This window comes from Acanthopagrus latus, chromosome 21, assembly GCF_904848185.1.
Source record: "Acanthopagrus latus isolate v.2019 chromosome 21, fAcaLat1.1, whole genome shotgun sequence".
Classification (NCBI taxonomy): Eukaryota; Metazoa; Chordata; class Actinopteri; order Spariformes; family Sparidae; genus Acanthopagrus; species Acanthopagrus latus.
This window is the reverse complement of record NC_051059.1, coordinates 4,728,522-4,746,755: the sequence shown is the minus strand read 5'-3', so window position 1 is coordinate 4,746,755 and position 18,234 is coordinate 4,728,522. Positions and strand designations below refer to the sequence as shown.

The window sequence follows — 18,234 nt, the reverse complement described above, 5'->3', positions numbered from 1 at the left end:
GACTTTGGGAGTTTTTTTTTGTTCTGCTGCTAAAAAACATGTCTTTTTGTGTGTTTTTACCAAGTTCTGTGTTTATCCGTCTCACCGTAAGCTTTCAGTTGGAAATCTTACTTTTCACACAGTACATTGCTCTCCTCGCCTCCAGAAACAATCTTTAAATAAAATATCAATAACAGTCCTGCTTGAGACAACACATCCATCACAGTGAACATGGTGTTGCTTTAGCCAACCAGTTATTGTTGCATGGTCCTCCAGTTACTAAGAGGAAGCATTTTCAAACCTCCCCTGGCTGGTGCATTCAAGGACACTAAAACTCTCACACTGGAAATCGATCACGGTCGCCAGAAAACAGTATGTTGTCGGAAAGTGTAAGGCATAAGAAAGCAGAATAGCAGAAACATCATGAAGACACTGTGAGTTGTTCTGTTATCATAATTAAGAAGTGCTGCGGCCCAAAAAAAACCCACAATGCCTGTCGAGAATTCTACAGTTTGAAATGTGATAGGAGCAAACTGGCAGTAAAGGATAACTTCACCCAAAAGTAAAAAATGCAGTCATTATCTACTCACCCCCATGCACGCTAATGCTTTTAGCTTAGCAGTTACACTGAAGATTTTTGGTTTGAAAACGGTGAAAATAACAACACAAGGACCTGAGTTAAAATACTCAGGAGACCAAGATCAAGATAATATAAATGCCCCCCTGATGAAGTGTTCTTGGGCAAGATACTGAACCCCAAATTGCTCCCGATGCTGTTCTATCAGCGTGTGTGTGTAGGTGTCAGTGGTTAATGGTTAATGGTTCAGTGCTTCAGAAAATTGAAGAATCAAATGACTGAGCCCTTTTCCACAAGGCCATCGTGACATAATCCTTCATTTTTGGGCTCTCTGTGTGTTTATGCATGCACACACACGGATATGTGCAGGTGAAAGTCAAATGCCATGCGAGTACATGTGTTTCTGAGGGGCTATGTCTTCCATATTGACGTCTGAAGGGTCACGAGTGCCCTCTAGTGGTCATCAGAGACACTGCATCATAGGTCAGGGTGGCGGCCATTTTAGTCTCTGCAGATAAATCACCACAGGCACACGTTTTTAGCTTCGACAACTTTGAGTTTGGTCACATCTTTTTCATTACAGATGCACTGTTGGAGCACAAAACAAAGCATCGCAAGGCATCACTCACAGCTCCAGAAATGGTAGGAATGCTCAAATGCATCTTTGTCCTTATTTCAGACACATCACAAATATTTCCTGTGCAACAGTCATAGTTGAAAAACAACATGCTGAGGCGCTGGGGGATGGTTTCATAAATTCCACCTCAGGCTCCCCTCTCCTGTAGCATTCAGTATGTTTCTGCTGCTGAGGTAAAGAGGAATAAGAGGCGTGTCAAATGTTCCACCTCAGCATACTTACTGTGGTATTTGATTGACCAATTTTTCCAAAAGATCAGACAGATCGTTCTGAATTGTACCGTCTGCAACAACCAAAGTTGTGTTCATGTAGCAGATGCCTGCAGGGATTCAGCTCAAACAGTGAGTCTGCCGTGCACAAAACTCCCATTAGATTTTCATAGATTCAAGCCACAGTCTCTTCACATCAGTGAGGAGTAAAGTTTAAACAGAATGTTGTATTTTTTTTGTTTGTTTGTTTGTTTGTTTTAACATTGTTCTGCAGTGCTTCTACTTAGTTTGAACATTGTGTGACGATCATGTATTGCAGCAGGAATGTTTAAACAGTTTTTCAGTAAGGCAGCCTCAGAGTGTCACAAACAAGTTTATTGCAGCGAACAGCCATTTGGATGATCTTTGTTTGTAATGAGATAATTCAGAGACATTACACAGTCAGAGGCCTGATTACAAAGTTCTTACAGAATTACCCGCCTACACTTGCTCCGTGACTGACAAAAGGTGCATGAAAAAATGTAACTATAAGCCTTTTATTGCAGTTCAGCCTTCAATATCCCTGGTCAAAAAAAGAAAAAAAATCTGTATTTTTAGATAATTCAGAGGAAAGATGTATGTAATCATACTGTATACAATCAATGCTACACAAAGATACAAAAGAGATCCACTTATTAACATTCAAGTATGAGCCACAGTATTTCCTCAGAAGCCGGTGATGGGCAGACACAGATTCATCAGTCCATCGAGTTCCACATCAGTGAATTTGGCGCGCGGATTTGATTTTCCTTTTCTTCTAGTCAGCCATGTAGTATGTACAGTAGATTACTTAAGTACAATTGACTGCTTGTCCATTAGCTTCCATCCCTGTGCAAATATGCTTTAACGCATGGTAGATATGAGCTGCTGCTCAGTGTTATGTTACCTTAACGGTCCAGTTTTGGGCAGAAGATGCATACAGGATCCATGGAGGGACAACGTAACCAATTCCAGTCTACTTAAGTCAAGTTCACCATGTTCCAAACATCAGGTAAGAACAGTGAAGTCCGTCAAGTTTCAGGAAGGATTAAAAGGACATTTGGTGGGATGGCCATAATGAATGTGTGTGAAATGGCTCATCTACCTGTAGATACATGCATTCTGCTCATGCCTTTACTGTTCATGTTCTTCCACAAGCCTCCACGAATATGTTGCTAAAGCTAATATTAGCAAGCTAATTGTGACAGAGAGGGTACAGACTATTTTTTCGCAAATGCTATGTGGTAGCTTGACAATAGCCATTTTTGTTGTTCACATCCATGACCTCTTACATGACACATGAGGTAGTTAGATATGGTAAGCAATGACCATGCCGCATCACGCTCACATTACATAGGCCCTGAGCCTGAACTACCTCTACCATGGCAGACGTCCAGCAGTGGCACAAACCACAAACACCCTAAGCCCAAGAACCAGAGTCAGCAGCTGTCCTGCTCAGCAGCTAACGTGACGTTAGCACAAAGCACACACCTACAGCAGTCAGAGGTAACTGCTGCCTTTTCATACTAAGGTATGTTCATGAAGGCTATCTTGGGTAGCAGGGTGTTGTCTATATATATGTATGTACTGTATTTATTGGACAACAAAAGACAGTTCAGTGGTGTCACATAGAAGTCTGTCATGATGGATTAAATAGCTTTTAAAGGGTCATTTAGTGAGATTTGTCCCACCTCAAAGCACAAAATCACCATAATAAATTTGTGCTCTATGGCTCATGCCACCACTTGAAAAATATAAAAATATTAAATTATATTATATTACTATTGTATAGTACAGATAAACCTGTGTCATTCTCATGCCATATGTTATACTTTGTCCTCACTGACTTTTCATAGCTATGTATTTGTAAATGCTTTTCCATCAATGCCATTCCAAATGATGGATACAGTAGCGTACAGTAGCAGTGGCCTATCTAGTGATTATTTTGAAAGTCAACAGTCTTGTGCTAAGCTGTTTATTTTTGGCTCTGCTTCTCTGGTTCTCTACAAAGCTTGTATAAAGCCTGCGTGAGCCAGTTCCTCAGCTCAGCTGTCATACACTGCTCATAAGCTCTTACTTGCAAATACCTGTTCAAGCATGTATCAGTGTAAACTGGCGTCTTGGCTTCCTCCTGCATGCACAGCGATCCTTTCCTGTGGAAATGTGCTGCAGCAGTCAGCCACCAATCGGCATTTGGCTGTGTCGAAGCTCTTCTCTCCATCCTGTGAAATCCTGACTGGCTGCCACCTCCCCGCCTCTTCAAGTCCTATTTCTGGCCCCTTGATGGTCTTCTATGGCAAATTTTGCACCAAATTGAACTTTTTTCAACATTTTACCCTGTGGGTCCTGTACAATTAAGCATGATGTCCTGTTGCTGATCTTTGTCTTTCTCCTCTCAAACCCCTCAAACTAAAATATTATGTCTCACAAATGAAGCATATGCACTCAGAAACAAGGCAACAATTTCAACAATGTCGACAATCAGAGCAAACAAAAAAGAAGGTGAGCAGTTATGTTCACGTTTAAAGAGTCGATTTATCAAGTTGACTTTTCAACTTTTTCAAAGAGCCAGCTCTTGCAGCAAGTCATGTCCTGCTCTCTCAGTTAATGTGAACATACAGCTGCACTCCCCTTTCCCCTTATCTCTTCTTTATCAGAGGTAACAGTCTTTTCCTCTCCTCCTCCTGCTGCTTCCTCTCTATTCTCTTCATCTTGTAGTCCCATTTTGGGATCTGGAGCTGGTTGTGGTTACTGTTCCTTCTGAGTTTTTCAGGTTTAAAGTTCGGAACCGGGGCTTTGCAGAGCATCACTTTGGGCACCACAATGCCTGGCCGCACACTGCTGCGCCTCAGCATATGCAGAGGCAGGAGACTTGCCCGTCTAATAGCCACCACGGACACTGCAGCTACCTCGCTCAGCAGCTGAGGCTGGAGGCTGGACCTCCGATCCCTCGCCTTGGGGATGAGGAGGATCCGGGAGTTCTGGAAAAATCTCTTGTAGTTGTTCAGTCTGTCGGGACCCATTTGCTTGAGCTCAGCCACGCGCTGCCTCCTCAGGATCTCCTGGACAGCGTGACGACGCTTTCCGATGCACGGCGGGCTGCCCGGACAAACCGTGCGGCAAGCTGTCGCAATGAATGGACTGGAGATACTGGTGGTGACCTGGACCATGTGGTCAAGAACACCATCATCCACAGGGTTAACCTTGTTTTTGATGTAAAACCTGTAAGGGCAGCAGCAGGACAGGAGGTTGATCAAATGTCTCCAGCAGGACTTTGGTTCTTGGGCCTGGGCCACCAGCTCCTGGACAACAAGATCAAACGATGTGGTTTAAAGACATCAGCTTTAAGAAGAACATATTTTACACACTGTATTTAATTTCACAGGGGGATGAAAGGCATTATGTGAAGCATTTGTTGGGATCCTTAGCACATTATGGTCCTGCAGGTAAATGAAAGCCTAACATGTGACCTCGTTACACTAACAAAACCTGGTTTGGAACTGCCTAACAAAAGACTGTGGTCACTATGATTTTTTTTTTTTTCTTACCTCGAGCATGGGCCACTCCATGGAGAAGGAGTCACAGAACTGCTCGGCACAGGGCTTTGACATCAGCCTATACATCAGAAACGCGGTCTCGTATCGGCCAGTGAAGAGAGCCCAGTCCCTGGGTGTCATATTGCGGCCGTTGTCCCGTGCCTGAATATCACTTCCTGGAAACATAATTGAAGTCGTCAATGCGCGGGAAAATCTGTGACTGAAGCTTTACTCTAATCACCTCCTTATTTTTTTTTATACCTTTTTCTTTCATCCATATAACAAAGGAGATTTATACCTTGATATTTACATTTACATAGATCATTACTGTACATCATACAAGAGGTAACTTTCTAGAACAGATTGATTGATATTGATTGAAGTTATTTCACAGATGTGTTTTACCAGCCAGCATGAGAGCTCGGACAACCTCAGCCCTGCCCTGCATGGCAGCCTTCATTAAAGCTGTAAACCCGTGACAGTTCCTCCTCTCGATGTCCAGTCCAGGGAAATAGTTGAGTAGGTAGTGAGAGATGATCATATGACCTGCAGGCCAGACACAAACACAGAAATGTGGTTTGCAAGTTAGGGTGTCTCTAGTTTAGCACCGGCAAAGCATCTCATGATCTCTCTGGTATATCTCCCATAAAGAGTGCTGCAGGGACGAGTATCTTTGTCAGCATACCAAAAGTAAGCTTCACCCTGGTTCCCTCAACAAAGTGTCCATGTGAATTTTCCATTCCATTTTGGATTACTTCAGAAAACATGGCATGTGGCAAATGCAAGTTTATGATACTTATGAACACCATTTTTATGATTTAGTTTAAATGTTCATTCAGTCACCAGAAGTACAAAGCTAATGTTACCAGCTACGCCACAATGATTTTCCATTACAAACCAAAGGATATGACTTACTTGTTCCTGCCTTGTCTCAGTGCCTTCCCTCTAACAGAGAGTGACAGTAGCTAACATTGGTTTAAAATGGGGGGTAGCCTTCCAACAGAATTGTTCCACAGAGGCCCTTCAACAGAAATCCAACTGAAAAAACTTGACTTTGAGCTAAAATCCTAACTTATTTCCTTTAGGACTCAATTCTGTTGCCCTCTGTTTGATTGTTGACATTTCAATAACACTTTGTCAATATCAAAATGTTTTCTTTCTCTCTTCTGCTTAACAGTTCTGGGAAAACATAGTATTGATGGATCTGGTGTCTAGATTTAACTTTGTGGTACAGTTAAGCCCTCCTTAGTTTGCAAATTGGCAAGTTTCATGGCGTGACGATGTTGTCCAAAATGGTTGGTTTACCATTTGGACTCAGACTGAAACTATGGGTGGCCATAACATGTTGTAGACTGGACACACCAATCAGCCAGGACATTGAAAAACCTGCTTAATATTGTGCAGGTTCCCCTCATGCAGACAAAATAGCTCTTTGCTGTTTTCTTGGAGCTGTTCCTGAGCTGTTTATGTGGCATGTCAGGGCACACTGTCCTGCTGGGGGGCACCACTGTGATCAAAGACTGTTGTTGCCATGAGCTGGTATTCGGTGTTAGGGTGGGTGGTGTGTGTCAAGTGGTATCTACATGAATGCTAGGATCCAAGGTTTCTCAGGAGAACACTGCATTGTAACAGCATTATCAATGTTAATGACATCACCTGTCAGTGGTTTTAATTCTGTGGCTCATCGGTGTATATTGTATTAAAATGTTGCTGATATTTTTTAATAATGACGCCAGTTAGCGAAAATGACCATAGCCCCTGAGCTGAAATTTGGACTATTCAAAACATAACCTCATATGAATATTAACATATGACCTGCTAGCATGACTGCTGACTATTTGTCTTGCTAATCCATGCTCACATTGTTGAGTCATGAGTCGGTGTTCCTTTGGCGTAGCTACTTCAATCAGTTTGGAAGAAGCACCAAGACAGCGATAGACAAGCAGCTGTGTTTTGATGTATATATGGACACTTAGGCTAATTCTTTCCTATTGTAAGCCTATCCATTATAATTTCCACTCAAGACTCCTATATTATATATTTGTGATGTTACATTACATTTTTCTTATGGCCAGCTTTACAGCTTTTTTTTCACAGTCAGTTCAGGCAAGCTGCTGTGTCACCTATGTAAAGAGCCAAAAATTCAGCCAGGTGGACAATCTGATTCAAGTCACCTTGGTTTAACACAGTTTTGTGAATATACACAATATGTATTTTTGCCTGTTAAGCAATATTGTGTTAACTTGTCAACATTATTTTGGCACATTGAAATGTCAAGAATATTTCTGAACCTTATGGTCGGTTGATTAGTGCCCATAATTCAAAGCTTTTGTTTTGTCAGCCATTCAGTGTTGCTGTTGAGATTTGCAGTCACACTGCAGATTGTTAACCTTTCAGCAATGCTTCTGACATCTTCACCGCCTTAGTTCTTAATTGAGTCCAAATCCATGTGAATGAAACAGTCCAATCATCTGGAATTCCTTCAAGTGAGCACAATGCTGGTTTACAGCACACAACAGGAGTCCATTAAAGAGATACAGCTGGATGCAGAAGCATGGTTGAGTGCAAGGGTAGGGAGGGTGGTTATAATGAGAGTTCACTGCTTGCGATTGGGTCTCATCCCTAGCAGGCCTAGAGACTTTTTACCTTAACTCAGGGGTGGGGAACCTCCAGCCTCCGGGCCGTATACGGCCCGTGAGACAGTTTGGTCTGGCCTGCGAGGCAATCCATGAATACATTCACAAAACTCAAACCTGGAGTGTCATTATGGCATGAAACATGCAAAACTGGATGCATTGAAAGGACACATGCACGTAGATAAAGTTGCCACTCTCTGAGGTTTGATTTGCCAGCAAGCAGGTTTATCCAAAACGCGAGCAGACCAGGACAACATGAGGAAGGCTAGCTTTGTCTTTGTGAGTGAGCTAATTGCTAAGAAGCTGAAACCTCATGCCGAAGGTGAATTTGTGGAGCGCCTTGCTGCCGCTGTGGAGCTGCGCATGCCAGAAAAAATCGAGCTGTTCCAAAGTGTCAGTTTATCTCAGAGAACCATCTCAGACTGACATGGCATAAGATACTGAGGAATCATTGAAGGATTCTGCAAGAGACAAAACTGACTCTTGCAAAGACTCGGCTCCGCTCAAGACTGACTGACCAAAACCTGGACAACCAGCTGAGAGTGGCAACATCATCACTGCCACCTGACATCAGACGTCTCACCAAGGAGAAGCAGTTCTAGCATTAGGTCACACTGATATGATAATGATGCTGATAAGTAAATTTCTTTTTTTCCACCTCAGATTGACAGTAGACACATTTATAATGTACCTCAAATCATTTCAGAGCATTCTGATGTGAAATGATAAAAAAAAAAAATCAGCTCTCACAAATCTCATATATCAGCTTTAAATCACTCAGAAATTACAGATCTGAGTTGTCTCATATAAGGTTGTCTACTATCAATCTGAGCTGAAACTGTTGAGTGGAAACAGGGAGTTTTCTTTTGAAAGCAGGTTGAATATAGCTCTGATGTCATTTTTCGAGTGATTTAAGCGGGCCGTATCTGTTTATTTTCACATCAGAATGCTCTGAAATGATTTGAGGTATATTATAGGTTATTTACTGCTTAAACAGCTAAACATCTGCAAATATAAAACTCAACAGGAACAGACAATTAATTGGATTAAAACACTAAGATACACTGAGATGGATGAAATTAAAATTGGCTAAAACATTAATTAATAGTCACGATATTTACGTTATTGCAATTAAGTTAAAGAGGCCATAAAAATTATGTTGTGAGCTGCTTACCTTTAAGAAAAAATGTCATGGCCCCTGATGGCCCTCGATAGATAAAAAGATTCCCCACTCCTGCCTTAACTGAAGGCTTTAAGGAAAAGTTTTTCTTCTCATGTTTTTTTGACCATTTTTTTGCAGTCATGTGGACTCACAGTTCTGCACACCTGTTCCCCTGAGGTGTGGCAGACTACTTTGTCACCAGCCAGGATCAATATTTCTTGTAATGAAGCAGAAAATGAAGAGTAGTCTGCAGCTATTCATCACAGGCCGCAGAGAGCCATTTATCATCGTTAGCAGATGAGAGGCCGGGGCGCCATGTCTGACACGTGTGGTTGCATTACTATGAAATTGCTAACCATGGCACTTTTCTAAAGCAAGCAAATAACAGCGATTTTTGCAAATGGAAGCACCAGACCTCACAACATGCTCTGTGCTTCAATTTGGATCAATTTTGAAACTAATTTCTACCACTGTAAATTATGCATCAAAAGTATCGGGGGGGGGGCATTTATATTTTGAGGAATATTACATGAAGTGAAAATGGATTTATGAATGCACAAGCTGTGACACAAATACTTTCTTTTCATTGGATGAAATTAGACATCCAGGAACGTGTGTGTGTATCTGAAGTGATAAGTTTAATTTGGGTTGTGTCCAAAGGTTTATATTCTGAGATATGAATGAAGAACGCCTACAACGACACTACTCCACATTGTGGTAATTGGAGGGGAAATATTGGGAACTCGAGCTGAATACGCTCTTAACCATCTCTTCAGAATCTCTTTGTGGATTTCTGTCAGCATGATTCAAAGAGAGGATTGCACTAGCCTTGGTACTCAGACCAAGAATTTTCAATCACTTACTGCTCACACAGCTTTGATTTTATGTCAGAAGCTGCTCTTAGTTTAAGCTTGTGTGGTACTGGTCTTTTTTATATTTGTCTCAGGAAAAATGTCATCACAGTTTTAAAGCAAGATTGTAGTCCTTATTTTGTCGAACAGCAGACACAAGTGGAAATTACAGGATCAGGGAACATTCAGTTTGCCCTCAAGATCCTTTTGATTGGAGGAAAACTTGTACGGTTTGTTACAACTTGGGTTGAATTTTTGTCACTCCAGGCACTCGCTATATCACTTTTGATAACTCACCAAAGTAAATGCTGCAATATTGGAGAGCAGCAAAATAACCCAAAAATGTATATGCTGAATCGAGGAACACAAGCATTAATCGGATCAAACATGGTGTAATTAAGCTGGTAGTTAAGACAGTGGTAGCTAATCTGGCTCAACTGTTGGCTGTCAGTTTAAGGTTGATGTCCCGTTGGAGCTATTTTAGCATCATTGTCCCAGTCCAAGATTTCAGCATTTCATTTGGTGAGTACAATGATGCTCCAAGAAAAACGTGAAGGAAAAAAAAAAACGTGAAAGTTGTAAAAAAACAAAACAAAAAAACATAACTTTCATCAAATTTCTTTATAGACACTATCTTTTGGTGACCTGAGACCAGAAGCAGGATGAACAGCCCGTCTCCTGGTGGGGTGTGTTACCTTTTTGTGTCACGTTTGAGATAAAACCATTGAAGTCTGTGACATCTTGAAACATCATGTAAAAGAAGCACAAAGAGTAGACAAAGAGTCTTGTACTCGACAAAATGACTCAGTTGTACTTTAATAACATCTCTAACTAAGCTGACATTAAGCTACATGGTCACACCAGTCTAAATAGGGCTTTAGCAGTAACCCTTTGGTCTAATGACTTCAGCAAGAGTGAATGTTGTTGCTAATGAATTCAGATATTCGTTTAATAGAGGAAAACTATGTTATTCCTTTTTCAAAAGTTAGGTGTGTTCATAAACCGGCTCTGACACTTTCCACTTTAATGAAAGCATGGCCGCTCAAATTAGGTCAGCATTTGCTTTCTTACTTAGTAAACTAACTGGTAAACTATCAGAAAGTGAGTGAAAGAACAAAACTCCAATGAATATGTATTATGATACAAAATGCAGCATCTCTTATGTTAGAGCTTGTCTACAGTGTCTACTGACCTGATTCCATGTTTCACTTCCCACTCGTTCGTTCTTTCGTTCTCACAGACTAGTCGCTGTGTTGTTCACTATTTAGGTAGAGGAATAAGAGCCAGCCAATCGTATGCTGAGTCTCGGACACTATCATTGAATTTCAGCCAATAAGAAACAAGAAAGCATAGCAACCATTCCATGAAAAAAAAAAAACCATTTCATTTCATTCGTAGCTCATCATTCTCGTTCAGTCAGTCAGTCAGTCACCCTTGGCTTACCTTCAATACATGTCAATTTAATGTCAAGGTGACTATACACATTATCCACTGTTGTGTTGTCTAAAAGTATACCTAATCATGAAGTTGCAGCTATGTATTTGCCTTGAACCACAGTGTTATGTTGACCTTTAGCACCATTGTTTGAGAACGAGGAGCTGAGAACTGTGCATTACATGATTCACTGCTAAATGAAGTTGTACTGGAAACGCGACTGAACAAATGAACAAACAAGTATATGAACGATCCTTCTTGCCAAACTCGGCCCCTGTGTGAAATGATTTTGTCAAAATGGAGCTTTTTGACACACTTCCTGTGTTTAAGCTTCACACAGAAGCTTATTTAGACATACGTTCTCTCTGTAGCTGACACACAAAGATGATAGTTCAGTCTTTGCTGAGAATGTGGCATGTTTAACAAGCGCACAAAACATATGGTTTTAAGTGCACTGAATAACTATTACTTGAAACAGATAAATTTCTATTTTGCAGTAAAATAATTAAATGTAATACTGCATAAATATGCCTATGAAAATAAGATCTAGAAACACAGGCCACTATCTAGCAGTTTGCTAGCATCAGACACACTGCTCGTCAAGTGTGTGTCCAATTACTTTGGTTAATTCACCCATCACAGTTGCTGCATTCAGCTAGTGTACGCTGTTTCAACTGTTCATGAAACACAGACTGCTGTTATTGCTCTGCTGCTTCGTCTCCTCAGACAGAGTGCACTCTGCCACTCTGTGAGTGCACTGAATATCCGACCAGTTTGCAACATTGGGCCAAATTTTCCGAATGGTTCAGCTGGTGCAGGTGTGCACTCCGGAGCTCAGAGAGGTTTGTTTGTCGAAAGCACCCACGGTCTTAATTCAAATGCTTACTTATGTGGACTATTAGAAGGAAACTGAAGGAAACCTTTTACTCCCAGCAATGTGTTTTATTATTTTTGTGAATATATCATATCTTGTGAAAACATATTGACATTGACAACATACTGAGTAAACTCATTAAATTTGACTTGTTTTAAAAATGATTGTTTTGCTGAACCAGTCAGTCCCTAGAGACTATACTGTAGCCAGTTGTATGACATGACTGATTAATTATATAACATGACTGAGAGTAATAAACCCCATATGTGTAGATCCCAAAAATGCCAAACTGTATCCATACAAACAGGTGAGAGGGGGAGAGCTCTGTTAGAGTCTGTACACACCCACACAGCTGGGACTGCAAGTGTAATGGGTCAAAACACTTGTCTTGGAGGACCATGACTGTGAAGCCTTTTAAAGACATAATAGCACCAACAGTGCTGCTGGTATTAGATAAGGGCTCCTCATGATTGTTTCCAATAATCATACCAGTAGAAATAACAACCCCAGTAAAAAAATATATATAGAGAGGGGTTTTACTGAAAGGCCGGAGGTGTGCTTACCTGCTTGTGCTGCAGTAATAAGAGCGGTGTTGCCCTCGTTGTCCTGCCAGTTGACGTCAACATACGGGCACTGAGAGAGGGCGATGACCACGTCCACGTAGCCATGGTAGCACGCCACGATCAGGCCGGACTGAAACGCAAATACAAGAGTGCTTGAGTTTCTTTTCCTGTCTTCGTCTGTGAGTAATTTAGCCTCTTCAAAACACCAAAATTGTTTCTTGAAGCTATGGTGAAGCATTTTTTTTATGTTTTATTTTTACAGATTCATAACCACACTTCCTGGCGGGGTGAAAAATATTGCATTGATCTCATAAAAAGAAATAACTCCTATCCCTCATGTTGCCTACGAGGAAAGTACAAGTGGTTTTCCCTGTGACGAACAAACTGTAATAGACTGCTTCTGGCTGGTTTCTTCTTAATATACGGGTAATATCTCTTAAATCAGATATAATGTTTGGATGGGGGGGTTCTTTTTTTTTTTTTTTAGGACAAAAACTCATTAACAAAGGGGACAAGGGTTGCTTTTCCAAGAGTTTAACCAGCAGACGTGTGAGAATGTGAAGAGAGACATCAGACCAGCAAAAAAGTAAACCACACTGCAGTATGAGAGTACATGTCGGGGTCTTTGAGGTCATTTACTCATAATACCATTCAGTTCTGACAAGAGGTTCTGTCCGATGTAACTGCTGAGATCTGCTTTCTGTTAAACAATTTTGAAAAGAACAAGTCCAGTCTTATGAAAAAAAGGTGGTCAGACGATCACGCAGACAATAGATAAACCCTCATGTTACAGGTAGGAGAGGAATTTTCCTCATTGACTGCACAAACAAACTGAATAATCTCTTTTCATTTTCATGACTTAATGAATTGCATAAAACAATTTCACACAGTTTTACCTTGCTTATACGTGACAGAAACTGCCACCCTTTTTCTAGCTTCAAACCGTGTTCATGGGAGCTCATTTTCCTCAGAACAGCTTGATTATTCAGTTATGGAAAAAACATGTATTTCTTAGTTTATCATTAATATTGTCAATATTAAAATTGTAAGTTCTAAGTTCCTCCACATAAACTACATAATTATCAAAACAACTTAATTGGACTCAAATAGAGTACTCTTGTAACATCCCTCCATTTCAAAGAAAAACAGTGTATAACTACATTTACATTTACTTTAACCCATTTACACCAGGCATGAGGATTTACCTGCAGTCTAAAAAACACATTGTCACATGTCACTGTCCAGACAACAGATGAAATGTTAAAGTGACATTAAACAACTATTTTGTCTAAAGATCACAGCTCCAGCAACATTTGAATGTTACAGTCATTGTATTAGGGTGAATGGTGTCTCTGCTTCAGCCACTTTGCCCCTCTATCACTTGTTGCGCTATGTAACTTCAGTGAGCATGTGGGCTGTGTAACACTCTAGGACAGTGGTAATAACAGTGGGTCAAAGTTAAATTGGAAAGTTGCAGTTGTGATACGAAACAATTTATGATCCTAAAATTCCATTCTAGCCATGTTGCTGCATTCTGTTGTAGTTTCCAAATTAGGTATTAATAAATAATTAGGTATTAATAAATTATGCCTCCCCAAATGGAATGAACACCTTAAAAAGGAACAGCTATAGAGAGAGCTTACCAATTAAATCTTTATTGGATACATGTGCTTCATTTAAATGCAGATCAAGGGGATAATTGTGATTGTGAGACAATGCCAATGTAATGAAACCAGAGAAATAACTTCCAGGCTTTGTCTTTCGGTAGATGAGTGGGAGGAATGTGTAAATTAAAATAATTGGGACGTAAATGACCTGATGATAGCTTTATAAGAATGAGGTGAACTTTGAAACAACACAGACAGGATTTGTCCTGTGAATGTGACTGCCCTGTACAAAGAGGAAGTCAAACCACTGGGGAGGCTGACAAAAGAAGATTTTTCTTACAGTCAGGAGAAATTGAAGAGGTTGAAAATTGTGAATGACATGGTATTCATTCAGAAAATATGGTTGGTGCCACACATTCAGGAGGCCAGCCTGGTTCTAATGGAACAAGACCTAAAGAGGACATCCAGTTTATGAATCCTTTGTGATAGTATTTTTTGCTGGGAAACACTGAGTGGATTGATTTGCCCTATTTCCATGGCTGCATATTCTATGTTTACATGCTGTCAAGTGTCCTGAAAGACATTGCTGTCACCACGCTCAAGGACAATCCTTCTCTGAATGCTGCAGCTCACTAAGCATACAGTGTATCTTACCAAGTGCTCAGGTCAATGTCTTAGGGACCCTTTTAAAGCTGAGCCCTGATGGCAAGCTGCTTCTCGACACTGTCACTGTTCTGTTTTCACCGCCCATCTGCCAATGGAGGCTTAACTAACAGCTCTGAACCCTCCATCAGGATTTGACCTTCAGTTTTTCTCTGGTGTCCAGGAGCTGCACTAGGCTCAGCTGGCGTGACCACTAGACCTGGTGTCACTGCCAGCGAGAAAAAAAAACAGCCAAGTTCACTCACTGTCAACTGGGTCAGCATGATTTTCAGGCGTCATTGTACCATTATGTTAAATACCAAAACAATCAATAAAAGGATCTTTGTGTAATTTATATTAACTGATTGACAATCAAAATGTAGTTAATAAACATGTGCATGTGATTGACAGTGTATAATTTTTCAGTTTATATTTAGTTTTTGTTACAGTCATCCTTTTTGATCCTAAACAAAATAAGATTCTCTGGTGTGCAAGGACTTTGATTTAAATATATTTTTCCTACTTGTGAACCTTTGAAGCAGCCATTGTTCTCCATTAATTTCAACACAGCATGGAGATCAGCTGGTTGGCTCAAAACTTGCTTGAGTTGTGAAATCTATCATAGCCAATGTTACATCTGATTAATCTTTGATCTAAGTTTTTGACTGAAAGTAACCCAGAGCAGATCACTGTGCAAGAATCGCATGATCTTAGAAAAATGAACGTAAACCAATGGCTGCATATAAAATATGTCTTTAAAAACTGAAACTATTAGAATGAATTGGTAAATGGTCCAAAGTCATCCTAAGTCTACATGATTTGTATAGCTAAAAATTAAGATGAACAGGGGTATACAGATTGATACTCGTTGTGAGCCAACTTAAGTTTCCAAAGGAGAAACATGGATATTCTTTTCATTCTCACCAGGAAATTTAGCAATGAAAATTTGGACTTAGCCTGGTTTCAACGAGGCTAAGCTTTCATTTAGAGTTAGCCTGGTTGAAAACAGGTTAAGTCCAAATTTTCATTTCTAAATTTCCTGATGAGAATGAAAAGAATATCCATTGGCAGTGGAAAAAACCCTGAAGTGCCTGAAAGTCAAATATTTCATTACAATAGGTTGAACCCGAGATACCTACTCTTCTGTTCCTATCCGTCTCTCTAACTTCGTCTTCGGTCACTCCTTGTCTGATCATAATCTTGACGATGATTGCATTGTTGTTGCAGCAGGCTTTAAAGAAGGAAATGGGCTGTGGGCTGTCAGGGCTCTCTGAGCGGTACATGAAGGACATAATGGAATTATCTGGGGGATAGAAAGAATCATCAGAGGCAATGCTCCGCGTGTCCGAGCGATCTGGCAGGGCCTCGAAGTCCAACTCCTCAAACTCCTGGTAGATATCGTCCTCATCCTCCCAATAGTTTCGTGTGTAATCAACTTCACTCTCCACGTAATCGTTCTCTCCTGACACCTCAGACTCATACCCATTTTCGTCAACATTGGTGATGGACATGACTGGTTTATCCACAGCAATTTTATTGGTGCTAAACTCAGTCTCACCCAGTCGCACATGTCTGGCAACTCCATTCTCTTGAACCTTTGAAGCTTCAACTTGTTCCTCTGTTATTGACACCATTTAACTCTTCCCCTGCCCCCACAAATTTTTCTAAATTTTTTGGGTGTGCCAGGAAATTTCTAGGAGGACCCTAGAGTTTGTTCATTTCCCTGCCGCAGATTCAGTGACATCCTAGACAACAGAATATCTAATCCTGTCAGGGTACTGACATCTCTCTGTTTCTGTCTCTGCCAGTTTTCCCAAGAGATAAGGGTCATCAGAGGTCACAGGGTTGGCATGAGATCAATAGACATGCTTGCAATCCTCTATCAGCCTCCATCGAATAAATCTCCTCAGGATGCCATAAAGGTCAGGATTCCCCAGAACTCCACAAAACAAAATCATTGAGTAAAAAGGTTTGATCATAAGCATGATCTTAGGTAGTCACTCTGGACTGGTAGGGTGACCAAAAAGGGTAAATGAAAATGGAAGGTTATCAGTATTTGTCCGCATTGCAGTTCCAAATGAATGCACTTGTGACGAGCTCAAGAGTATCCATGAGTCATGAGCTATGGAAAAACAACAGTCCAGTCCATGTGATTCTTCGCAGAGGCACCGAAAGCCTAATCCATCACACTGTTCAATCGTGGTATGAAAACTCAAGGCGGGCAGCTTGAAATCATAAAGGAATCTTGAAGAAATCTTAAAGGTCAGGTTGAAATCTTGAAGGTCAGGTTGTCTTCTGGAAAGTAGAGCAGGCAGTCGTCTTGGTTGGAAACAGCAACAGTCACCAGGAACAGCGCTGAGCAACTAATCCTGTGTTTCCCTGTGGAGACACTGGGCTTCTTGTGGTGATGGCCAGCAATGGGATGAGCGTTCTCTTGAAGTGACGCATCATAATCCCTTTAGTTGCTTTCTCTCTAGCTCAAGCTGTTATGTCCTGTTCCCCTCCCAAATGACAAGAGTCTGAATATATTCTGTTGGAATACAATAAAGTGTGAAATTGAATTGGTACAAGCACAGAGGGAATGTCTTTACTTTTTAAAATCTTCTCTCTTAATATCTTCGGAGGTTTCACACTGGGGCAGGACAAGAAAATAATCAAGTGCAACAGCGTATCCTTTTCACAAGACATTAAAAGCCCTAAATATAGAATTTGTAAAATAAATATAACAAATGTGGTAGAAAAACTTAGAAAATCCATGCCCCTCTTCAGACCAGCATTCCTATACTCCCTTTGTTCTGAAAGAGATATCCTAATTAGAGAATTAATGTCATTAGTACCACTGGTCAAGTCAACCCCACCACCCTGCCTCTGGTATTGTCCACTGTACTCAACACTGACAGTTTAAAATGGATTTCTAAACCATGTGACTTAATTTGCATAAAGGGTTAAGTGGAAGGACTGGGATCACACTATAGCAAGACAGAGCTCAGGCCCTAATGTCATTCATCTGATCTCCCTGCTGATGCACGTCTCTAGATTGTTAAAGCAACACAGGGCAAGCAAGGCCATTGGTCAAAATAATGTCCCAGCAAGCCTTCCTTCGTAAATTTTGGAAAGAAAACAACCAAATTGAATAAATGGCGGACAGCCTAAGCTTATACAATGTTTTTTTTTTTTTAAATAAAGGTCAGTCACTTTGTAATGTGAAAGTTAACCTCAGCGCCTAGGGACATTTAGCAAACATGTTTGGCTTAGCATCAACAGCAGGTCAGGGGTCAGTTCAGTTTAAGTTCAAAATTATTCTTCCCTAACCTAAACAGTGACACGTGAAGCATGAGAAGGCTGATGTTCACTGTTCAACAACACAGACAACTGTACCCAAGAAAATGTTCTGTAAGGAAACTACCTAAGATAGCAAAACACTCCAATGATCTTTCATCATGAGTTGAATATTCATGCAAGGATTAAAGCTAGGGTCTGTAATGTTGTTCGGAAACACATTTTGTTAT

General features: G+C 40.6%; 1 protein-coding gene across 1 annotated transcript; it reads right to left on the bottom strand.

Moving 5' to 3' along the window:
* Positions 1 to 3,167: 3,167 nt before the first annotated feature.
* ankrd33bb (ankyrin repeat domain 33Bb) lies at positions 3,168 to 16,591 on the bottom strand. The gene is made up of 5 exons (XM_037084446.1): positions 15,865 to 16,591; positions 12,477 to 12,606; positions 5,362 to 5,502; positions 4,969 to 5,132; positions 3,168 to 4,722 (listed from the first exon to the last, which is right to left on the bottom strand). The coding sequence occupies exons 1-5, from the start codon at positions 16,357 to 16,359 to the stop codon at positions 4,060 to 4,062; spliced, it is 1,593 nt and encodes a 530-aa protein (XP_036940341.1). The 5' UTR covers positions 16,360 to 16,591; the 3' UTR covers positions 3,168 to 4,059.
* Positions 16,592 to 18,234: the final 1,643 nt, after the last annotated feature.